Raw genomic sequence first — 26,078 nt, 5'->3', positions numbered from 1 at the left:
AGACGTAGCGTCCGACTCTTTAGTACGGGTAGGTTCTTGGTCAGAAAGATCCAGAATCTCCCCATCATCGGACGTCCCGTCGTCATCCTCATAAGGAGCAGACAGACGCCACCGGCCGCAACACAGAGGACCTCATTCAGAGTCGGTCAAAGCGGCCGCACGGGATAAGGGGCCGGATATTCAAAGGATTCCCCCGCAAGTTTCGTCCCTAAGTTCGGATCGGTAACTGGCCGATCAAGGGGAGGAAGCGGTCGGAAGACAAAAAAATACGCCCCCTTCTCGTACGCATTGCACATCATCTCCGGGCATATAAGGATTAATAGAGACCATCGGGAACCATCGGAACTGGTCGTAGAGCTTAAGGTTGACCATACCCTCTCTTAAGCGCTACGATCATGTCAGTGTAAAAACCTCCCATGTCACATGTGCCATGACGCTACTTTGTTAATTATGCACTCCCATAATCCGTATGCACTCCCATAAAACGCTGTTCACATAATGAGGCACGCCTGCGTTCGGATCTCCACTCCCCCGTTTTGAGGCACCTTCCCCTGTTACCACCCACAAACGCCTCCATCTGTCACTCAAACTACCGACCTGGCTGTGTTCAAGGAGAGAGAAATTTCTGATCGTAGCGGCTAGTTTGTGCACGCGCATTGCGAACTTTACGCATGCGCAGTATAGCGAACATCGGTGGCGTACGACCGTGCGGCCGCTTCGAGACTCCCCTTGTAACACGTCCGACAAATGCTGTACAGAGCTTGTCAGCGAATTAACCCACGCAGGCTCCTGAGAGACCAGAGGAGGGGAAATAGGGAGACTGTGGGGTACCATCAATTGTCTCGGGAAACCCTGCATGGGTGACGACACCACTGACTGCTGGGACAATCCCATCTGTGGTTGTAAGCGCTTTGGCGAAACAAGCCCAGGGCGGCTCCTGTACCAGAGCTGTGACAGTAATTGGCCGCGCCAATAACTAACACTGCCGACATAGCCCCTCCGCGTTACCCTCCCCCTCCGCTATTGGTACCTTACACGTAGTACACAAAAGCTGGAGAGGAAAGTCACTCTCAGACATGATGGTAAGTATGTGACCCCTCTCACTGATACTTGTTAGTATAGTGGGAGAACCACCCTGCAAGTACCGCACCGCAAGGGCTTTAGCAGAAAAAGAACAGGGACAGTGAAAAGGCTGACAGTAGAAAGTGAAAGTACAGGCAGCAGACGCTAGCAGAAGTCACATACAATGCAAAGAAATCAATTCCTGTACTATCAGCGCTGATCCTCAACTACGCAGACACAGAGCCTGGTAGGACACAGCACTGCATACACAGACCTGAACCAACGGAGGTGAGGTATGCCGGGGGATCCAGACCGCGATGCCACCGATCTTCAGCGTCCAGCAGCGCTCATCATGCTTCCAGCAAAAGATGGCCACCGAGGAGCAGAGAGGAGGCCGGCCTGGGGGAGGAACGCTGCCACAGGGCCAGTCAGCAGAGTGGAGAGGGCTGTGAGCAGCGGGGGAGGCGCCGGCTGTGTTACAGGGAAGGCGCGCTCCCCTGGCATGCAATTAACCCCTGGGACGCCACAGCGCTACCGCTCAGCTGCGGTCCGCTGTCCCAGGGGGGTAGTGGAAGCGCAGGTCCGAAACCTGGCTCTACGCTGCAGCCAGTCCCCAGGGAGCCCCCTGCCTAGGGACTCTGGACCATATATTCAGCTGCTGCCCCCTTGAATCCGGCCATGGTCCCAAACATCTGGGGTCACCGCTAACTGTGACCCCAGATGCCTACCAGCATCCCCGGATCAGTACCGGCGTTCTGGTACCGGCGTGGGTGTAGGGAAGACAGCATGGAAGTCAGTACTGACTGTCCATGCTGTACATCCAGATGAGCAGCCACAGCTGCTTGTAGAAAACTTCAGGGGCCAATTCTAGCCCCCCTCTAAACAGGTGCATCCGACTCCGGCCGGGCACCAAACGAAACTAAGATTCCTTGGCTCGGGGGCGGGGTATAGGAGGGGGACCCTAGTGCATCCTGGGAGGCTGAAAACTTAACTCTATGGTGCCTGATGTCATCACCTATACCCCAAGGTATCCTGTGGATACCCTATGGACCCTGAAGTAGAAATAGGGATACTGCGACTTGAGAATACAACATTAAATCAGTAAATAGACTATATGAAAAAGGATTACATATATGTTTTTCCAATATAATTTGTTATAGTTGCAACGCGGAGCAACTGTTGCAATTAGTAACAGTTACATTCAATTATATGTGTGCATATGTGATTCTGTCTCAACAAGTGGTACTAGGATACATATTTTATTGATATTGACATTCACTTATTTTATTCTATTTAATTTATTTATCTATATTATGGAATAAATGCATCTTATTTTCAATCTATCGGCGCTTTCTCTCTGTCTCTGATCTTTTTGTTCAGAATCTGTGGAGATCTAAATGTCATTACATCTTTGCTAAGGTGCAGCTAGGTTACACCAAGTACTAGTGTTTTTATTTTTTTTAATGTTCGTGGAACACTAGGACTAAGCAAAACAACTGGTTACAGTCAGGAAACAGCTCACTTTGTGACACTGGTAAAGTGTACCTTCCTCATAAAACTTATTACAAAAATTGATAAAACAGTGGAATCAGTGTTTTCAAAGGTAGTTTCGAAGGCTCTCTGAATACAGAATTAAAAGATGGAAGACTTGAGGAAGAGGTGAATGAAACTGAGAAGGCTGCATGGCAATGTGTCAAAAGTGTCTGCACAAACATTTTGGAGAATCCCAATCCCAAAAACTATTCTAAACTAGCGGATGACTTTTTAGGTCTTACAAAGAAATGGGGGGCAATATGTGATTAAAGGTTCATTAATTGGACATTTTCTCAGAATATTTGGGTGCGGTGAGCTAAGAAGTAGGTGAGCATTTTCATCAGGACATTTCTAATATGGAAAAGCATGACCAAGTTAAATTAAGCCCCAATTTACTGGCTGATGCTGGTCGACTCTCGAAGTGACACAATCCATTCCAGAGTCAAAGTACAGCAAAGAAACTACATAAAGCTACTTTTTGAACTACAAGTTTGCTTTCTTTTTTTCATCAGAATGTAAATAGGAGTTTAAAAAAAAAAAATTGCATGGCCCTCAAAAACCTTACCTAGAATAGACACTTCACAACCATATTTGCATTCAGCACAAAAAAATAATATAAGGATTAAGTATTTTCATACTCAGGACACAAACATTTATTTTTCTTGTTTCCCAGTGTAACTGGACATTTATTTGATCTTGTCAAAGCAAACAATGATTATTAAAATGCAGGTATCTTAAGAAACTAATTATAAGAAGCTTGACAGAATAAAATGAAAAAAGACTACCTAAACAAGCAACAATAATAGAGTATTGTTTTCTTTTAGCGAAGCTTACTTTTACGGTTTCCAAAAATTGCTACTCTTCATTTTGTTATACAGCTTGATACTTTTAAAATAATTATTTAAGATTGGATGCAGTTAAATGATCGGGGGACGGGATGCCAGAAGCCGAAATACCGCCGCCGATATCCCGAAGAACATCAGGATACCGGTGTCGGCATACCGAAAGTAGGAATGCCAAACATCCGGACACTGGTAAGTAAAGCTCTGTCCCCGAGGATGGTGGGGTTAGGTTAAGTTACCCCCGGGGGTAGGTTAGGGTTAGGCACTAGGGGGGGAGGTTAGGGTTAGGCACCAAACAGGGAGGGTTATGGGGGGAGAGTGGTAGAAATAGCCTACTTACCTCCCCTGTCGGGATCTTCAGCCTTCGGGCTTCCAGCGTCGGGATTAGAACCGGCGGCTATTCAGCTGCTGGTATATCATACCCATTCCACTTAAGATATGTCAGGATTTTGCACAGTGATTTCAGTGCCAGCTTTTACAAATATCGGATGCTTCCCTTAAGTGAACCATTACAGAGTTACAGCTAAAACTGTTGACATTTTTTTCCCAAAGTAACTCCCCTCGGCCCAACTATAAACAATCATGTAACTAATGGATGGTGGCAAGGAGGGTTGCTAAAATTGTGGACGGCATGCATACAATACAATCACTCAACTATTTTAAACACTACAAAATAAAAACAACACAATCCACGAATAATGGTAAAAAAAAAAAAAAGTACAATATAAATTCCAAATATATCACCCTTATGTCTGAATTTCCTCATTGTAGATAAGGCTTCCTCTACTCTTCCTTTTAACAAAGGAGTTTTCAAGGTCACTTTTGCCTAAAAAAAACCAAAGTGTTACTGACATTATAATTTTTATTTGTACGGCACAACAATGATACAATAGTATCATACACAGAGGTAGAACAGATATTAAGTTTACAAATATACGAAGCAAACAACTTAGTCAATTACGAACAAGTGAACATATATACCTAATTACACCCTAAAAATTACATATTTATGTAAAGAAAACAAAAAGAGGGTGGGCACAAAGAGAGAAAAAGGGGAACTAAACAATGGGGTGCAGAAGCTGAAGAGCTAGGAGAAGGGGTTGTAGACTTCAGTTTTAAGGTGAGTTTAAAAAGGCACATGTAAAGGCTCCAGAGGGCAATAAGAAAAGGTGTTAAGGGAGGAGTGAGCACGAGGGAATGTGTATGGAGATGTGGGGGGTGGGTAGTAAGGTTGCAGATGCATTGGGACATCTATATTAGGGGCAAAGCGTGCTGCCATATGCAGCCCCCACTCCATGGGGGATGTAGTTTATATCAAGGGGTCGGGATGCATGCACTCAGAATGCCGGTGCCAGAATCCCAACACCAGTCAGAATCCTGATGGTAAGTGTTGAGGATAGGAGAGGGGGGGGAAGGTTAGGTCTAGGGGTTAAGCACTATAGGAGGGTTAAGGTAAGGCTGAGGGGGGTGTCGGGAAGACAGCCGGGATTCTGAGCACCGGCATCTCGTACCCAACCCCTCCACGCATGGGCTATCCACCCACTTTTTGCCATCTTGCGTGTGATATATTTGGACAGATGGTGCTGGTGAAGGTGATAGTAAAGATGCTGGCACTATGTGTGAGAGTCAATCTTCTGTGCATGCACCATCTTTCAGATCTAACAAAATATGGTGCCTTTGGAAAAGTTAGGGAGGAAGAGGGGATGCTGCACAGAGAGGGGGTGGCTGCATAAAGGAAGGGGGGATGCTGCACAGAGGAAAAGGGAGGGGGGCTGCATAAAGGAAGGGGGGATGCTGCACAGAGGAAAAGGGAGGAGGTGGCTGCATAAAGGAAGGGGGGATGCTGCACAGAGGAAAAGGGACGGGATGGCTGCATAAAGGAAGGGGGGATGCTGCACAGAGGAAAAGGGACAGGATGGCTGCATAAAGGAAGGGGGGATGCTGCACAGAGGAAAAGGGAGGGGGTGGCTGCATAAAGGAAGGGGGAATGCTGCACAGAGGAAAAGGGACAGGATGGCTGCATAAAGGAAGGGGGGATGCTGCACAGAGGAAAAGGGAGGGGGTGGCTGCATAAAGGAAGGGGGGATGCTGCACAGAGGAAAAGGGACAGGATGGCTGCATAAAGGAAGGAGGGATGCTGCACCCGCCCTGGTATTAATATGCATGGATGATCAATTTATTGGATTTCAGAATTTGAAAGGCCTGAACCTGGAAATATTATGGAGCTGGAGATGGACAGAATGTGTGAGGGGGGAGTCAAGGTAGACACCCAGACAGCAGACTTGGGAGGCAGAGAGGACCCTTGTTATTGGAATGAGATTTAAGATTTCCTGACTAAATAATACCATACATAACAATAAGCTACAATCATTACTCATTATACCACCACCTTTATTTATCCCAAGTACATTCTATAAACAAAGCTATAGATGTGTCCTCATACATCTAGCCTTCTTGCACGTTAAACAGACCTTCTAGTCGTGCCATGCTGTAGCGTGATTCGGTAGTGTAGAGCGTCTTTTTGTCCAACTTCTTCCCTTCAAATGCGTCTTATTCACAAAGTGATGAGAATAGGACGCACAAGCAGCTTCTGTGATTAAAATAATATGCAACATGCCTATATTCTATGTGCGACTGTGGGTGCACAGCCGCTGACACTGTAATGTAGCACTCCGCATGCAGATACACCAGCTTGGCGCAACCGAGTTATGTGTAACGTGAAATGTAGCGCATGGCAGGTAGATGTATGTGGACACATCTGTACTTTAAAATTAATTAAGTATTTTTTATCCCTTTTATTATGACACATCTACAATAATGGCAGCTTTGCACTGTGTTCTAAGTTGACAGCATAATGACAGAGAAATGCATATAAAATAATAGTCTTTTGTTCCATAAATACTTGCTATGTTATTTAAAAGGGTATAATCTATCTTATAAATAGTTTGGAACATTTAATGCATTGATCAAAATTACGAGAGCCTGTTTGTAACAATAGCTTTCCTCATGACATGATGACAAACAGCACAGCTCAGCTCTGCACATTAGACAACGGTAACAGATAACAAGAAAACAAACAAAACAAAGCTGCCTAGATCAATGAAAAGCAAGAGGATGTCATAAGGTCTCCCTCCACCTGTCCCCAACTCTATGCTCCTGATATGAATTATTTTCTGCTTTAAGCTGAGAATAAACACAGTAAATGATAGGCCGTATTACGGATCACATGATCTCCCCTGCATAATGTCCAGTGTAACATGCCAAATGTAATAATGGGATAAGGGTGGTGCAGAGTATCCTGAACAATGTGAATTCCTCCTTCCAGCCACTTTAATTATAGATCTCTGTTATTTAAATCCTAACAGGTATTAGTATTTCTAGTAAAAATAAACACAGCCAATAAATATAAGCAATGCAGTTGGTTTCATTAGGGAAACTTACTTTGTTTTGGTCATCATTAATAAAATTAATTTAAACTGATAATTGAATTAATGACTAAATAATTCACTAGATCTCTACTGGACTGGTCACTGGTAGTTCCAGGAGTTGGGGCATTGGGGAGGTAGTAGTGGCCTTTGCGGCATTCTAGGACAAGTGATGCAGAGATGCTTTACATTAGCGAGGTTAAGGGTAATTTGCAGTGGCATAACTAGGGTATTTGGAGTCCAGGGCAAGTTGAAAAATGGAGCCTCCCCCCTTCCCTCTATGTGTGCGCTCCAAAAAGTGGGCGTGACCACATGGCACAAGGGGTGTTGCCACTGGGAAATGGGGGCGTGTCAACACGACACACCACCGTTTCTCGTCACTCCCCCTATGCAGTGCCCACAATAGTAGTGCCTTTTACACAAAACAAGCAGACACACACAAACAGACAAAATGACACTTAAGACAAATTAAAAATACACTTACCTGAATCCATGCTCCTGCCGTGTCCGCCACTCCCGTACTACTCAGCATTATGGGAGAGAATTCATGACATCTCTCCCTTCACCCAGTGCAGGAGCCGGATGGCGGAGCTCATTAGTGAGCTCCAGCCCGGCTCTGGCCCTGGGTGCAGCAGCCCTGGACTGCGGCCGACAGCGCCCAGGGAACGTGCCCCGCTCGATCCCACATTACACCACTGGTAATTTGAGACACTTTCAAAAGTTGGAGGGTTGCATTGTGACTCTTGAAGTGCTAAAGGTTTCCCACCTGCTCTAGAGGGTGGGGAACCTTTTTTCTGAAGAGGGCCATTTTGATATATATAACATTTTTCACGGGCCCGGTGCAAGCCCCACTCCCACCATGTGATGTCACACGGGGCGGGGCCAGAATTGCCCATGATTACAGCAATGCCCGAAGCATACTGAGGATGCTCCGGGGAGCTTTGAGGGCAACGGTGTGACCATCTGAAGCGTCCTCAGGACGCTCCAGGCGACACAGCTGTATAGATTCTGGCTGCAGGGTGCCATTCTAGGCACCCTGCTAGCCAGATGAGACTAGCAGAAAAAAGCTCTGAGCGCCAGGCCAAATGATTACGGGCCCCTGGGCCGGAGGTTTCCCATCCCCGCTCTAGATGATACAACATATAGCTTATAAGGTTAAAGAAATGTAATTAATAAAAGTTGCTAGTCACATAAAAAACAGTAAATAAAAATATTTTTAATGGTCACTATCCCTTTAATGCAAGTGCTCCTATGAAAACGAAAGAAGGAAAATGTCTGATGACTTCTGCTTCTATTTATCTTTTTTCTGCTTATTTGATTAAAGAAATAAATGACATTTTAGTTCCTGGTCTCACCTTCTGATAATTGTGAAGCAATGCCCATAATGCAGATACTCCTATTCTCTGGGTATTGATATTGCTACTTTCCAGACAGGCACAAAGCAGAGCCACAATGTTACCTAATGAAAGATAATGACAAAGTTCATGCATGAAATTATATACTGTATAGAGTTACTACCACATTCACAATATATTGTTTAATCAGAAGACAACTATATACATGAATACAACTACAGCTTGGCTTGTATTGTATTTAATGCAGAGTACTGTAAGGCATCGAGTAGCTATAGTCACATCACCAGTCTTATTGTGTGTAATACAGTATGTTGGGCAAGACTCAGGCTGGAGCAAATCAAAAAAAGTAGCAATCTGCAACTTGGCAAAACCGTTTTGCACTGCAGGTAGGGCAGCTCTTATTTTATTTCATTACATACTTGTGGCACAAAACTGTACAGTCTCTTTTTGGGTCTACATAAATTACATGAAATGTATTATTAACATAATGTATCCTCTGTTAGGCTTACGAACATTTAGATTACAAAACATTGACATTATTTTTCTCATTCAAGTGATTAGCTCCTGGCTTTACTCACTTTCAGGGCATGCACTCACATGTGTTTATTCATTTGCATTTCATTAACTTTCCCATTTCACATATGCACTCTTGAAAACATGCATTTACCTAGATTACAGGGCGCCCCATCTGATTCAACCCCATGAAGATCATCTTATTTTGAGATCAATGCATTCCATGGTGAGTTCTTACCATTGGAAAGTATCTTGGGTTTGTTGGCTGGATTGAAGCAGATGTTATGCAAAATTAGCAAGACCGTAGGGAATTTGTATTTCTGCTTATAGTTTGCAAGCTCAAGAAGAAGATCTAAGCATCCTTTCAACTTCATGATCATTAATTGACCATCATTTCCCAATGACAAATTCCATAAAAATGTAAGCCATAGGTTAGCCACAACACCAAGGTTCTTGTTTCCTCCTTTCGGCAAAGATAGCGATAAAAAATGTTGTAAGAAATTGCTCTGTGAAAGAAAAAAATAAAGCTGTCATTAGGTGCAAACTGTTCCTAAACCAGAGGTTCCCAAACTCAGTCCTCAAGGCACCCTAACTCCACATTTTAAGGATATCCATGCTTGACCACAGGTTACTTAATTAATGCCTCAGTCAATTTGATTTATTATTATTATTATTACCAGTTATTTATATAGCGCACACATATTCCGCAGCGCTTTACAGAGAGAATATTTGGCCATTCACATCAGTCCCTGCCCTAGTGGAGCTTACAATCTATATTCCCTATCACATGCTCACACACATACACACTAGGGGTAATTTTTTTTGTTGGGAGACAATTAACCTACCAGTATATTTTTGGAGTGTGGGAGGAAACCGGAGTACCCGGAGGAAACCCACGCAAGCACAGGGAGAATATACAAACTCCACACAGTTAGGGCCATGGTGGGAATTGAACCCATGACCTCATTGCTGTGAGGCAGTAACGCTAACCATTACACCGTCTGTGCTGCCCACCTAACCACCTATGCTCAATCATGGATCTCTCTAAAACCTGGACTGTTGGGGAGCCTTGATGACTGCGTTTGGGAACCTCTGCGTCACTCGGTCCTACCCCCAAAATTATTATTTAGTGTAACGTGTTCCTGCACCCAACATTATTATTCAATGCAATTTATTCCTAGACTAAGCATTATTAGGTCTCATGACTTATTTCTTCACTAAATATTATCCAATGTAACAGAACCTTTTTACTGCATAAAGCGGTAACTGAATGGCCATGGGTCCATCTAACCTTCTTAAGTTTTAAGGCGTTTGATAAGTTTAAATTAAGTTGAGCCTCCATTGTAGATGCTTTCTAACACTAGTCAATAATATACTGTACAAATAAATATTAAGTGAAGACGAGATTGTGTTCATTATCCATTTTTGAGTTACTGTAGCTGAGCAGTTGGGAGAAGTGTTTTTATGCCATACTACCATACACTGTCTCACTTCCACCATAAATGCTGCTGATACTAGATGCTAAATGTAATAGCCTTCGAGCCGGCGCAGTAGCTGAAATACATGCGAGTATTTGCATGTATTCCAGCAGCGGTGTCAGCTTTCAGGATATTACAATTATCCATAGGTGTGGCTATTAAATAATGAGACTGATGCTATAATTTATGTTTAGTTATGTTAAATACATTTTAACGCCATTCCCTTTCCATGTATTGCACTTCTGCATCCGCACACTGCTGCATTCTTATTTAGCATTGGTCAAAGCCGTGCAGTAGCTCATTATCTGTCTGCTGTCTCAGAAGCTCCGTCAATTATCTTCTTTACCTCAGTAACGGATGTAAAATGGGCTCCCTTGAGTACAGATTTGACTTTAGGGAAAAGAAAGAAGTCACATGGTGTTAGGTCTGGCGAGTATGGAGGGTGTACTAGCACTGCAATCTGTTTCTCGGCCAAATACTGTGTCACAGAGAGAGCTGTGTGGGCTGGTGCGTTGTTCTAATGGAGGATGAAACCATTTTTCTACAACTCTTCTGATTCTTCCACACAAAGCTGCTATAACATTTTTGTAGAAATGTTGATTCACTGTTGAACATTCTGGTACCCAGTCTTCCAAAATAACACCCTTGATATCAAATAAAACAACTAAAGTGGCTTTGAATTTGGATTTGCTTTGACATGCTTTCTTCATTCTTGATGATGATGGTATTTTCCAGTGCATGGAGTGGCATTTTGTCTCAGGATCGTACTGGAAAATCCATGTCTCATCACAGGTAATAACTTTATCTAAAAAATGCTAAGCCACTTCAATTTGTTCCAAAATGTCTCTACAAATTTGCTTTTGATTTGCTTTCTACTCGGCAGTGAGAAGACATTGGAACCATCTTAGCACAAAATTTTGTATGTTAAAATCTTGATGCAAAACTTGCCTAACAGTTTGTTGATGTTTACCATTTCTGCTATCATTCGGATGCAGAGTAGACAGTCAATTCAAACAATTTTATAAATTTTTTACCCACTTTCATTTGCTTTTGATGCGCCAGGCCTTCAGGAAGTTCATCATCTTTGATATCCTCACAACTGTCACTAAATCTTTTGTGCCACTTAAACAAACGTGCCATACAATCTGCCCAATAATCCATAGCATACGGAAAGATTCGGTGGGTGCTTTGTCCAATTTAGCTAAAACTTTTAAGTGAACATGTTGCTCTACTTTTAAACCAAGCATTTTTATGATGCATGGGAAAAACACAACTTTGAATGCTATGTGACAGCAAACTATCTGTGCAACAGGGACTTAACTTGCAAAACCGTTTTGGGATAGTCCAAGGTCAATGTTCCCCCACTCCCTTTTAACTCACGCAGTATGGTTTATTTTTACAAGTACAGTCTAATTATTTAATAGACACACGTTGTTTGTTAAATTTCAACTGGAGAATTGGCCAAACATGTTTGGAGTTGTATTTGCAAGTAAAAATGTACAGCATAGTTTTATTATTGCATTACACATTATAGAATCAACTTTTTTTATTTAATAGTTCATCTGTACATATGTGTCCTCAAACATCTAGCCTCAATATGCCATGCGGTGATCCACCATTGTTCTGTGCAACTCTGCTAGCACCAAGCGTCTTTCTTGCTCCCAAAAATGCGATGCGACTAAGACACACCAGGAGAATGCACTGATTAATTTGATATGCAACACTTGTATATCTGAAAAACATGGCTGCTGCATCATAGCCCTTCGTAAACAGATACATTCGCACACAGATATACAAGTGTCGCATATCAAATTAATCAGTGCTATTCCCTGGTGTGTCTTAGTCTCTTCACATTGCAACTAAGACGCATTTTCAAGTGCAAAAGATACGAAAAATTACAAAAGACCGGGCACGCCGTGAGGGGGCTTTGGCGTGACTGCAACAATACTTTATGAGGACTCATCTGTGCCTTAAAATTTGTTAAGCACAATGATCATTTATTCCAGTACAATATATTTCATTTTACAAATATTGTAGTATTTCAAGGTTACAACTAATGTGTAAACAAATTCCACCAGACTTATTATTATTAATTAGATCTAACAACAAATGATAGCAAATTGAAAGTACTGCAAAAATAAATAGATATAATTTTAAAGTAATTTTATGTTTATGCGTTTTCCAAATCCTAAAGTCATACCTTCTGAATGATACACTTGCAGTCCTGAGTACCAGCAAGATTCGAAAGAAGACCAAATGCCACCTGTTGCATGTTGGCGCTATTGGATACAGGTTCCGCTGCAATTTTTAAGAGACTGTGCAATAGTGAATTACTAATTTGGGATTTCTGTGAAGGCTGGCTGGTCATGACACCAGTGTTTGTCCAACATAGCGAGCTGCATGCTTTACATGGGGGGCAAAGAAGGATGTACTATTAAAGATACAGGTAGAGTAAACAATTAAAGTATGTAACTATTAAATTATGTTTAAAAACGTAACTTTGAAACTTATAAATTGAAAGTGAAATGTTGTTGCCATACTCAAAACAAGTTATTGAACTGTATTTTCACTGGCAAGTAACTGAAAGGAATAGTTGAGGTAGAATAAAAATACTGTTCTAAGAGCACAATAATAACTACCAAGAAAAAGATATGGTAAAATGCATAAAATATATATAGAGTGAAAAAGCAAGAAAAGATGAATTTAAAAATAAAGAGACAGGATGTGGGTTCTATGTAGCGCATTTGATGGTGGTAAAAAAACTCCATATATAACAGTCACAAATACAACAAAAATAAATACAGTATTAAGGCCGAAACTATGAGCCATATGAAGAGCATACAGTATGAAACCATCATCTTTTCAGTTACAGTTATGAAATTAAATTTTAGCATTAAAGATATATGGGCAGAAGCAAATTGTCCATCTTTTTTTTTACCTGCAGGAAAGTTTGCTGTGTAGACACAAAGTAATTGTAAAGCACTTTGCATCAATATATCATCCATCAAAAGCCACGGCCAAAGAGAATGAAGTACAGGAGCAAACTGAGATTCCAGGGCTGATGCCTGGCAAAGGAAAAGTTCATTAAAACAGAATTTGTATAACATCCTGTCTACAGAATATAACTCTTAACGTACAACCAGGGCCGCCATCAGGGGGGGACTGCCGGGACTGGAGTCCCAGGCCCGGACACTGACAGAACGGGAGGGGGCCCGTGCCAGTTCCTACCCTATTCTATCGCCAATGTATAGCCCGCACTACCCCCTGGAGTTAAAATGGGGTGGGGTGCTGCTACAGCCTGCCGGCATGCACTACTCGTGTGCGCACCTGCTACAACCAGAGAGCCCGCTCCCCTCCTCCGATGGACCAATATAATTCCCTTCATGCTGATTGCAATGGGGCGGAGCCAATGTGACAAGCCCCGCCCCCGCACGGTCGCAAATCGCGTCATCGCGCTGGGGGGGCGGAGCCTAACGATGCAAGGTGCCCGCCCCCCATTACCAAGCTGCTGTTGCTTCAAAGTGTAAGTTAGAAGTATGTATGTGTTTTAGCATGTGTATGTATGTGTCTGTATGCTTTAGTGTGTATGTGCTAGTGTTTATATACAGTATTTATGTGTCTGTGTTAGTGTGAATATGCTAGTGTGTATATATGTGTCTGTATGTGCTAGTGTGTATATGTGTGTCTGTATGTGCTAGTGTGTATATGTGTGTGTGCTGGTGTGTATATATATGTGTATGTACTGTATGTGTTGGTGTGTATGTGCTAGTGTGTATATGTGTATGCATGTTGCTATATACTGTATATATATTATATATATATATATATATGTGTGTATATATATATATATATATATATATATATACCAGACCTACGAGGCGGCACTCGGAGACAGTGCAAATGTGATAAAGAAGCAATGTGGTTTATTGCATAGTCATCATCATCATAAACCACATTGCTTCTTTAACACATTTGCACTGTCTCCGAGTGCCGCCTCGTAGGTCTGGTACACAGTAGGGACGCAGTTCTCCTTCAAGGAGGGCACCGGAGCAAGTAATACTGCATTTATTTCTTTGTGAGTGCCGGATCAGTGGTGTTTGTGTGTGTGTGTGTGTGTGTGTATATATATATATATATATATATATATATATATATATATATATATATATACACAGAGTATATTAGAACCCCCCCCCCTCAGAAAATCCTTTGTTTGCCCCTGCTCTTGTTTAATATTTTTTTCTACTTTGCGGTCGGAGCGCGTGACTTCATGATGCCATGCCGCTGGAAGGGAGAGGTCAGAGGAGCCGCGACAGCCAGACCTAAATGAGAAGAAGCCAGAAGAAAGGAGCATTCTTCAAGGCGATAAGGTAAGTCATGAATAATGAGAGTTATAGTGCATACACACGGGACGATTCGCTCCATGAATGAAATCGTCCTGTGTGTCCCTGGCAGATGTGTGCTCAGTGTCATTAACGACACTGAGCACAAACACTGAACGAAATCAAGAACGATTAAGTTCAGTGCCGGGCTCCCTCCCTCATCCCCGAACATGTTCAACCTTACAATATTCGGCCGATGAACGTTAACTACCAACTACAAATGGGAGCGCGCATTGGTAGTTATCGTTCATTGTTTTGGGGCAAAAACTAAACGATTTTTTTGACGACTGAATGATAACGATATCGTTATCGTTCAGTCGTCCAAAAAATCACTGCGTGTGTGCACCTTTAGCGGTAGTGGGGGGATGGGGGCCCAGGGGCCCAGCCTATTTTGTCAGTCCCGGGCCCCACAATTGCTGATGGCAGCCCTGCGTACAACAAATGTGTTATGAAAGGTACATACATGTCATAAGTGTTTTATTAATATGTACAATGTAAACAAGATAACAGATGTTCATTGTAACCTATACTGTTATTATATTGAGCAAAGGTTCTATCTTTTCCCCCCATCTATTCAAACTACCAACCTAAAGCTGCGTATCCACTAGCAGATAGTGGAACAACAGTACGATTACAACATTGTAATTGTACAGTCATTCCTCTTACCCTTAGGTGCCTACACTGAACGATATGTCGTTCAGTGTAGGCACACTCCCTTATCCCTTAACATGGTCAATCTGTCGTTATCGGCAGATTGAAAAGCATGTTCAGGTGATAATTGCTGTCGAAAATGACCAGCGGGAGTGCGCATCGCTGGTCGGTTTCAACATTTTCATGCCTGATTAATGAACGATTGAATAATAATGATGGCGCAATCGCTCTGTTTAATCGGCAAGTGGATACGCGGCATTAGACACTCTGAATTCTAATTTTATCTATTGATCTATCATCCACACACGTTTTGTGTGGTGCATTGTAAACAAACAATGACTATTGTGCTGCTTGCAGAAAATTGCACTGCCAAAATTGCCACATTCCACACAATATTGGCAATATTCAATTCAAATGTTGATTAAATTAATTATTCTTGTTTTAGTAAATTCTCAAGTTCTTAAAACCCATATTGTGTGAACTTAAACTCCCAGTTCATCTTCATATCTACATTATTGGTATTTATTAGTACTGACACTGTAGTTACAATATATTATCTGTGAATCACATCACAGCTCTTACATTCTTATAAAACCTAAAGTAATGATTTTCATTATGATTAATTTAAAACTAGGGGTGAGCGGGTTCGGATTTCTGAAATCCGAACCCCCCCGAGCCCCCCCGATCCGAGTCCGATCCGAGTCAGGCTCGACTTTTCCCGCCTGACTCGGATCTGACATCGAGGCAAAACGTCATCATCCCGCCTTCCGAGTCTCGCGGGTTTTGGATCCTATATAAGGTACCCGCGTCGGCGCCATTTTCTCACTCGGCTGTGGACAGTGAAGAGGGAGGGTGGGAGTTAGTGCTGTGTAGTGTAGTGTAGTGCTGCTGTTGTCCACTACTTCAAAGTCCATAGGGGCTGGCTGTGTTGTGCTGTGCTGCTGTTGTTAATAGGGGCTGTGTCCACTACTTCAAAGTCCATAGGGGCTGGCTGGACTGTGTTGTGCAGTCAGTTCTCCATAGGGGCTGTGTCCACTCCAAAGTCCTGTGCAGTGTCCCAGTCCTAAAGGGGTGCTGTAGTGTTGTCCAGGGGGTGCTCTGTCCATCAGGGGTGCTCCCCCCAAGTGCTAAAAAAATAATATATTTTCTGTGTTTGTGAATTGTGTGCGCAGTAGCCGCACGTGCATCAACAAAGTAGTGCCAAGCGTGCGCCTGTGTCATAAGTAAAGGGCCGGCTGGCTTGACCGTTAAGGGTGCTGTAACCCCCGAAAGTACACTCCAGTCCAAACCAAAAAAAAAATTATTTTCTGTGTTTGTGAATTGTGTGCGCAGTAGCCGCACGTGCATCAACAAAGTAGTGCCAAGCGTGCGCCTGTGTCATAAGTAAAGGGCCGGCTGGCTTGACCGTTAAGGGTGCTGTAACCCCCGAAAGTACACTCCAGTCCAAACCAAAAAAAAAATTATTTTCTGTGTTTGTGAATTGTGTGCGCAGTAGCCGCACGTGCATCAACAAAGTAGTGCCAAGCGTGCGCCTGTGTCATAAGTAAAGGGCCGGCTGGCTTGACCGTTAAGGGTGCTGTAACCCCCGAAAGTACACTCCAGTCCAAACCTAAAAAAAAATTATTTTCTGTGTTTGTGAATTGTGTGCGCAGTAGCCGCACGTGCATCAACAAAGTAGTGCCAAGCGTGCGCCTGTGTCATAAGTAAAGGGCCGGCTGGCTTGACCGTTAAAGGGTGCTGTAACCCCCGAAAGTACACTCCAGTCCAAACCAAAAAAAAATTATTTTCTGTGTTTGTGAATTGTGTGCGCAGTAGCCGCACGTGCATCAACAAAGTAGTGCCAAGCGTGCGCCTGTGTCATAAGTAAAGGGCCGGCTGGCTTGACCGTTAAGGGTGCTGTAACCCCCGAAAGTACACTCCAGTCCAAACCTAAAAAAAAATTATTTTCTGTGTTTGTGAATTGTGTGCGCAGTAGCCGCACGTGCATCAACAAAGTAGTGCCAAGAGTGCCCCTGTGTCATAAGTAAAGGGCCGGCTGGCTTGACCGTTAAAGGGTGCTGTAACCCCCGAAAGTACACTCCAGTCCAAACCAAAAAAAAATAATTTTCTGTGTTTGTGAATTGTGTGCGCAGTAGCCGCACGTGCATCAACAAAGTAGTGCCAAGCGTGCGCCTGTGTCATAAGTAAAGGGCCAGCTGGCTTGACCGTTAAAGGGTGCTGTAACCCCTGAAAGTACACTCCAGTCCAAACCAAAAAAAAATTATTTTCTGTGTTTGTGAATTGTGTGCGCAGTAGCCGCACGTGCATCAACAAAGTAGTGCCAAGAGTGCGCCTGTGTCATAAGTAAAGGGCCGGCTGGCTTGACCGTTAAAGGGTGCTGTAACCCACAAAGTACACTCCAGTCCAAACCAAAAAAAAAATTATTTTCTGTGTTTAGCCGCACGTATATATCAAATCGATATAACATAAATGGAGGACCAAACTTTCTCCGATAAAAATAAAATAGAGAAAGATCAAGAACCACTTCCTCCTAGTGCTGAAGCTGCTGCCACTAGTCATGACATAGACGATAACATGCCATCAACGTCGTCTGCCAAGGCCGATGCCCAATGTCATAGTAGAGGGCACATACAATCCCAAATGGCAAAGTTCAGGAAAATGACCTTGAAAAAGACATTTAAATCAGCTGAAGAGAAACGTAAACTTGCCAATATGCCATTTACGACATGGAGTGGCAAGGAACGGCTAAGGTCGATCCCTAGTATGTTCATGACTAGTGGTTCAGCTTCACATGACGATGGAAGCACTCCTCCCACTAAAAAAATCAAAAGAGTTAAGCTGGCAAAAGCACAGCGAAGAACTGTGCTTTCTAAGAAGATATCACAAATCCCCAAGGAGAGTCCAAGTGTGGTGGTGGTTGCGATGCCTGACCTTCCCAGCACTGGACGGGAAGAGGTGGCTCTTTCCACCATTTGCACGCCCCCTGCAAGTGCTGAAAGGAGCACCCACAGTCCACTTGCTGATATGCAAATTGAAGATGTCACTGTTGAAGTACAACAGGATGAGGATACTGGTGTAGCTGGCGCTGAGGAGGAAGTTGGCGAGGAGGATTCTGATGGTGATGTGGTTTGTTTAAATCAGGCTCCGGGGGAGACAGTTGTTGTCCGTGGGATGAAAAAGCCCATCACGGTCATGCCTGGGCAGAAGACCAAACATTCCACCTCTTTGGTCTGGCAATATTTCTATCCAAATCCGGACAACAACTGTCTTGCCATATGTACCATATGTAAAGGTGAAATAAGTAGGGGTAGGGACGTCAACCACCTAGGAACATCCTCCCTTATACGGCACCTGCAGCGCGTTCATAAAAAGTTACTGTCAAGTTCAGAAACTTTGGCTCAGACCGTAAGCAGTCCAGGGACACCTAAATCCCGTTGTCCTGTTGTATCCAAGCGCCTGCAAACCACACCGTCAACTCCCTCCTCGTCAATTTCCTCCTTAGTCAGGATCGGAAGTAGTCCTGCAGGCCATATCACTGGCATGACTGACTCTCCTATCCGGGATTCCTCCGGAGGATCCTGCATTGCTACGCCTACTGCTGCCGCTGCTGCTGTTGCTGCTGCTGCTGGGAGTCGTTCATCATCCCAGAGAGGAAGTAGGAACACCACTACTTTTACTAAACAATTGACCCTCCAACAGTCCTTAGCGAGGAGGATGAAGTACGACAGCAGTCATCCTGAAGCAAAACGTATAACTGAGGCCTTGACTGCTATGTTGGTGTTAGACGTGCGTCCGGTATCCGCCATTAGTGCAGTGGGATTTAGACAATTGATGGAGGTAGTGTGTCCCCGGTTCCAAATCCCGTCTAGATTCCACTTCACTAGGCAGGCGATACCGAGACTGTACAGAAACGTCAGAAAAAGTGTCCTCAGTGTCCTGAAAAATGCCGTTGTACACAATGTCCACTTAACCACGGACATGTGGACAAGTGGAACAGGGCAGACTAAGGACTATATGACTGTGACAGCCCACTGGGTAGATGTATCACCTTACGCAGCAACAGCAGCAGCGTCACCAGTAGCAGCATCTCAGAAACGCCAGCTCGTTACAAGGCAGGCTACGCTGTGTATCACCGGTTTCAGTAAGAGGCACACCGCCGACAACCTCTTAGAGAAACTGAGGGAAATCATCGCCCAGTGGCTTACCCCACTTAGACTCTCCTGGGGATTTGTGATATCTGACAACGCCACCAATATTGTGCGGGCATTACATCTGGGCAAATTCCAGCACGTCCCATGTTTTGCTCACACAATAAACTTGGTGGTGCAGAATTTTCTGAAAAGCGACAGGGGCGTGCAGGAGACGCTTTGGGTGGCCCGAAAAATTTCTGGCCACTTTCGCCATTCAGCGACTGCGTGCCGAAGACTGGAGCGCCAGCAAACACTCTTGAACCTGCCCCGCCATCACCTGAAGCAAGAGGTTGTGACGCGGTGGAACTCAACCCTCTATATGCTTCAGAGGATGGAGGAGCAGCAAAAGGCCATACAAGCCTATACATCCACCTATGACATAGGCAAAGGAGGGGGTATGCACCTGACTCAAGCGCAGTGGAGAATGATTTCCGTGTTGTGCAAGGTTCTTCAGCCCTTCGAACTTGCCACACGTGAAGTCAGTTCAGACACTGCCAGCTTGAGTCAGGTCATTCCCCTCATCAGGCTTTTGCAGAAGCAGCTGGAGAAAGTGAAGGAGGAGCTAAGACGGAGCGATTCCGCTCGGCATGTGGGACTTGTGGATGAAGCCCTTCATTCGCTTTGCCAGGATTCCAGGGTGGTCAATCTGTTGAAATCAGACCACTACATTTTGGCCACCGTGCTCGATCCTAGGTTTAAAGCCTATGTGGTGTCTCTCTTTCCGGCCGACACAAGCCTGCAGAGGTGCAAAGACCTGCTGGTGAACACACTGTCAGCTGAAGCGGAACGTGACACGTCAACGGCTCCTTCTTCATTTTCTCCCGCAACTGGGGCTGCCAGGAAAAAACTTAGGTATCCTAAGCAACCCGCTGGCGGTGATGCAGGGCAGGCAGGACCAAGTTTGGACATCTGGTCCGGACTGAAGGACCTGGCAACAATTTCTGACATGTCTACTGTCACTGCATATGATACTGTCACCATTGACAGAATGGTGGAGGATTACATCGGTGACAGCATCCAAGTAGGCATGTCAGACAGTCCATACCTGTACTGGCAGGAAAAAGAGGCAATTTGGAGGCCCCTGTACAAACTGGCTCTATTTTACCTGAGTTGCCCCCCCTCCAGTGTGTACTCCGAAAGAGTGTTTAGTGCAGCCGGGAACCTTGTCAGCGAAAGGCGTAGGAGGTTGCTTCCACAGAATGTGGAGAAGATGATGTTCATCAAAATGAATTATCAGCTCTTCCAGGGAGACCAGCCTCCAGAAGGTACAGAGGGACCTGTGGTGGTGGATTCAAGTGGGGACGAGTTAATACTTTGTGAGGATGAGGATGTACACACTGAAGAGGGTGAGGAATCGGTGGATGAGGAGGATGAGGATGACATCTTGCCTCCGTAGAGCCAGTTTGTGCAGGGACACATTAATTGCCAGCTTGTTTTGTGGGGGCCCAAACGAACCAATCATTTCAGCCACAGTTGTGTGGCAGACCCTGGCGCTGAAATGATTGATTTGTTAAAGTGTGCATGTCCTGTTTATACAACATAAGGGTGGGTGGGAGGGCCCAAGGACAATTCCATCTTGCACCTCTTTTTTTCTTTGCATTATGTACAGTTTGGGGCCTAGTTTTTCTAACTGCCATCCTGCCTGCCACTGCAGTGTCACTCCTAGATGGGTCACGTGTTTGTGCCGCCCACTCGTGTCGCTTAGCATAGTCATCCAGGTACCTCGGTGCAACCTTTTGGACATAAAAACACTATTGTGAGGTGTGAGGTGTTCAGAATAGACTGGAAATGAGTGGAAATTAAGGTTATTGAGGTTAATAATAGCATAGGAGCAGAAAAACCTACAAATTCTGTGATTTTAGCTGTTTTTATGCTTTTTTTCAAAAAAATACAGATCCAAAACACAAAACCCAGAACCCAAAACACGGAAGGGTGGTTTTGGCAAAACCAATCCAGATCCAAAACACGAAGAAAGATCCAGATCCAAAACCAAAACACAAAACACGAAAAGTGGCCGGTGCACACCCCTATTTAAAACACACATTTTTATTAGTTTACAACAATTTGTTTCAAAATTGCTAATGTATATCGACAAAAAGATTTAGGGAAAAAAACTGTCAATAGTGTGAAATGGACAGTCATTGGGAAACTGTTCATCCCTTCTACTTTTCCTTTCCATGCCAAAGCAAGCAGAAAATTATGCTTTGCCCTTTTGTAAGAAGGACAAACATCACAAATTAACATCCACCAGTTTAATTTTACTCAAACTCTTAAACACAATAAATATAGAAAGACATTATTAAAAAGTGGATGTTTTATTGAAAGCCTTTGGAAATCAGTCAATAGAATATGAAATTGCTCCTAAAGAAAAAAAATAAAATAAAAAACATCAAATGTACAATAATTTTTTGTCAGATTTAAGGGCTAGGCTGCCCCTAGACACAACATTATTGGCTGCCCCTTACACCCCCCCTTGCTTCAGGGCAGCTACTGATTCTTTTTTTATGTAGCAGTACCAATGGGGATTGTGTGTGGGGAGGTTAGGGCTACCTGCTGGGTACCGGCTTCATCTTTGGGGCCAGCCGTCCCCAGCCACCATGACAGGGGCAGAGCCAAAACCAGTTGTGCTTATCCAGGGCCACCTGAGTAAGTTTAACAGGAGGGGTTGTCTGAGCTCCATTTAGCAGTGTGTTTGTAATACAATAAATATCACATGAATTACTGGATCCAGGGATTAATTACAGAACTCTGCCCAAAACATCAAACTGCCTCCACTTGCTTATTCTTCATCCTGCTGTTATCTCTTCCCTAGGTAAACAATGCGCATGTACCTAGCTGTCCGCATGATGCAACAGAAAACAGGATTCGATGGACCCAGCTATCTGCTTACACTGATCCAAAGTCCAAATCTGATGCTGTCATGCCCAGTGAAGATGCAACCTCACACAAGCTCTCAAATATGTTTTAAGAGATCAGGGGCAAATGTACAGTGGGATCACAATGCAGAACGGTGGCCCTCCCCATTCCTGCACTGGTAGGGACCAGAAGTGGTTGTGTTCAACACTCTAGCTCACAGCGAAGTGGCCATCTTTCCTGCTAAATATCCACCAGAAAAGTATAGAACAGATAAGGAAGCAGCCGTATGGACCTGGCATGTGTGTATACACACACACACACACACACACACACACACACACACACACACTATAAAGGCATAATATTAAGGCTGAATCGCAAAAAAAAAAATGGTATTCTCCCATAGAGAATTCCTGAAAGGGGGTGGGGGGGGGAGGAGCATGGTGTTTAAGGGGCTACACCTCAAAAGCTATTGGAGGTACCGAACTGAAACCTGGCACGGACGGTTAGAACTGTCGCTCGGTGCTGCATGCCAAATTTCAGGGCAAAAAAAATAAAAAATATGATTTGAGAGTAATCTAATGTTCCAACTGTCAGTTTTTTCGGCCACTCTCAATTAGGACCACTTTTCTGCTATATTCTATGTGGGATTTTTGGGAAGGCATAAAAGTCAGGGTACAGGACAAATTTAGACTTGGGGTTTGTTTTGTTAGGTAGCTCTTGTTCTAGTGTATGGCCTTTTGGGGTTCAGGAAATTGAGAAAGTTACAGTTTTTAAACTATTACCTCACAAATACCCCATTATATAGATAGGGAGCTTCAACTTGCTGCGCAGCCTCAGCAGGTTACTTCCTGCAGGGGGTGTACTCACTGTGGCTTCACTTGGGTGCACAAAGATGGCAGTCCTTTGCGGATGTTAGTGGGGGCTGGGACCTGGCATAGGTAGCGGGAGTTAGGAACGGCGGGGATCCGGCGGGGGTTACGGGCATTAGCTGTGTGTGGCCGTTAGCAGTGGGACCCAGCGGCGGTGTGGTTGTTGGCGGCAGGCCTGGATACCGGTAAAAACAAAAACTCACATCCTCCTATGTGTGGATCATGTCCTCTTCGTTCCATGTAGGCATCCAGGGTCTTGGCAAAACGCAAACCAACAAACTTAGTACTGTCCTCTAAGGACAGTACTACCTGAATGACGGCTCAGCCGCGGGATTTCACAATAGAAATCCCGGTGCTGAGCGCTCATTGGCTGAGAGAGGCGAGTCTTCTGCCTCTCAGCCAATGAACGGGTCCCACCATTGACTTCAAAGATGGTCACCGCAAGCCAATCATGGCTCGCAATGTAATTGCCCCGCCCCATCGGCTGGCTTATATAAGCCTGTGCGAGGCAGTGATATGGGAGTCCGTCAACAGGAAGGGAGCGTGCAAGAGCTCCTGAAGAAAGGCGACGCCTGGAAGTCCTAGTGGGCGGCGGCCATGAAAAAGAGCTTAAAGGATAAGGATGCCACCCACTAGGAGAAGAGGGCACCCTCAGACCTGGGGAGGTGGCAGCCGCGCAAGAGAGCTAATTGGCTGACACCCCCCCAGGTGAAGACACTAGAAACCCTGGCGCCCGCCTGGAAAAGATGACGGAAGTCCTGGGGCGGTGGTGGTCCCGTAAAAGAGCTTAAAGGTCGTCGCCCCCCCCCCTGGAGATGGTGCAGTCAAATAATTTATTTTAAAAAAATCGGTGTAGTATGTTTATTTTACAGATGTAATACAGGTACCATGCTGGTAGTTCTCCAAGTACAAAGCATGCAGGGGAGGCTTGCTGGGACCTGTAGTTTACCTGCAAAAGACTATTTCAACTGTTTGCAGTACACAATCAACCCTGCACCCACCAGCCGGGGAGGCCGGGAATAGCCCTGCCTAGGGTGCCCTGGAGACGGACACCCCTCTTTTGTGGGGGTCCCCAGCTCCCCAGGGATCCACGGCATGGGCTGACTAGTGGTCAGGGGTAATGCTTTGGCTGGGGGACCCGTAGAAAGGGTTCCCTGGCTGTGGCATTACTCCCCCGCTAGAAAGAGCTTGATGCTGGTTATGGATAATACAGGGGACTCCTACTCTTTTTGCTCTCTGTATTTCCAAAACCAGGACTGGCTCGGCTGAGTCCAGTACTGGTTGTGCTAAATACATGGGGACCACTATGTATTTTGTCCCCTGTATTTTCACAACCAGGACTGGCAGTGAAAAGTCTGGGGCTGGATGTGCTATGGTGGGGTGGGGGCACATCATATTTTTCTCATATTACACATATTAAATATTTTAACAGATGCATGGATGGATTTCACTGATACGTCCATGCATCGGTATCTTATTGATTTGCTCTGGTGCATGCCCAGCCCCACTGTCGCCTGCTGATGCCCCTGTGCACTGCCCCTCATCCTTGCTGCTGCCACTGCCCTGCACACATGCAGTTCACCCCCCCGCAGCAGTATCACCATCTGCACCCACAAAAAACACCTCCTGTCTGCTGTCCCCTCCTCCACCCGCGCTAATGTACCATTTTGTTGCCCTTCTCCCCTGCAGATGGCCTGGTTTGTTCCTCCAAACCCTGATGGTTAATAAATTATAAAAAGCTATCAAATTCCATTGGCAAAAAAACCTTATTGTTTCACCTGGCCCTTTAATACTTCTTAGACATGATCTGAAATTTCACAAAACCTACTGAATTTCTGCCACTTAAGCTCAAAAAAGCAATGATATTTCGATCATTAAGTCTGACGTCTTAATGGACATGTTCCTTGCGCAATACAGATATAGTATGCCATCACACCCTGTGGTTAACTGCAGATTCAGTACTCTCACAGAGTGAGATTGCTGTCACTCACAAAAAGGTGGAGCTACTAATTCACAGAATTGTGTGCTCATTGAGATACACACTTGCAGTCTATGCAACTGAGGTCTGAGCAGAAGATAGATCTGCGCATATGGGATAAGAGTGGGGTGGATGGGGGAAAAGACAGAGCAGAGTGGATGGGAGAGATAGAGAGGTGGAGAGGGAGGGGGAGATTAAGCAGCACACACGGGGTGATCCAAAGTGATGCAGATGGGTGGAAAACAGTGGTGCGGATGTGGTGGGGAGACAGAGTGGCACGGTTTAGGAGAACAGAGCGATGTGGATGGGGGTTACAGAGTGGCATGGACATGGGAAGACAGAGCAGCGCCAATGGGTAAAGACAGATTGGTACAAATGAGGGAATACAGACTAGCACAATGGGAGAACACACATCAGTAGGGATTGTGGAAGACAGAGTGACACGGTTAGGGGGGACAGAGTGGTGCAGATGGAGGAAGAAAGAGTGACACAAATGAGAGGAAGACAGAGTGGCTGGAGGGAAGGCAGTGGTGCAGATGGAAGGAAACAGAGTGGCATATATGCAGGAATACAGGACGTGCGGATGGGGAAAAACAGATTGCTGCGGATGAGGACATAAAGAACTAGCACAGTTGGGAGACCACACAGCTGTAGGGATTTGGGAAGTTGTAGCAGCATGGAGGCGAAGATAGTGTACATATATAGACAGAGTATGATAGTTTTAGAAATTAGGGAAATAATGTGTATTCTGAATGAGATGGATGTATGGAGTGAGAAGGATGTTGGAACCCAGTGGGATTGTTGTGGTGAACGATTGGGAAATTGTGGTCACTGAGTGGGATGTGTGTGCAACATAACTGCTCAGACCTCAGTTGCATAGACTGCATGTGTGTATTCCAATGAGCACAGAATTCTGTGAATAAGCAGCTCCACCATTTTGT

General features: G+C 44.6%; 1 protein-coding gene across 2 annotated transcripts in view; it reads right to left on the bottom strand.

Annotated features, from left to right (window-relative positions):
* RTTN (rotatin) overlaps window positions 1–26,078 on the bottom strand; it is a 368,340-nt gene that overhangs the window by 7,141 nt on the left and 335,121 nt on the right. For both annotated transcript variants that reach the window (XM_088475926.1, XM_088475927.1), the window contains 5 exons: window positions 13,147–13,273; window positions 12,409–12,611; window positions 8,969–9,236; window positions 8,218–8,321; window positions 4,182–4,263 (listed from right to left, as the gene is read on the bottom strand). In XM_088475926.1, coding sequence (XP_088332052.1) covers window positions 4,182–4,263; window positions 8,218–8,321; window positions 8,969–9,236; window positions 12,409–12,611; window positions 13,147–13,273 — 784 coding nt within the window. The remainder of the gene's footprint in view (window positions 1–4,181; window positions 4,264–8,217; window positions 8,322–8,968; window positions 9,237–12,408; window positions 12,612–13,146; window positions 13,274–26,078) is intronic.

Source organism: Taudactylus pleione, unplaced genomic scaffold (genome assembly GCF_031769625.1).
Source record: "Taudactylus pleione unplaced genomic scaffold, aTauple2 ptg000179l, whole genome shotgun sequence".
NCBI lineage: Eukaryota > Metazoa > Chordata > Amphibia > Anura > Myobatrachidae > Taudactylus > Taudactylus pleione.
Note: the sequence above shows the minus strand (reverse complement) of the source record. Positions and strands in the feature narration are given on the sequence as shown.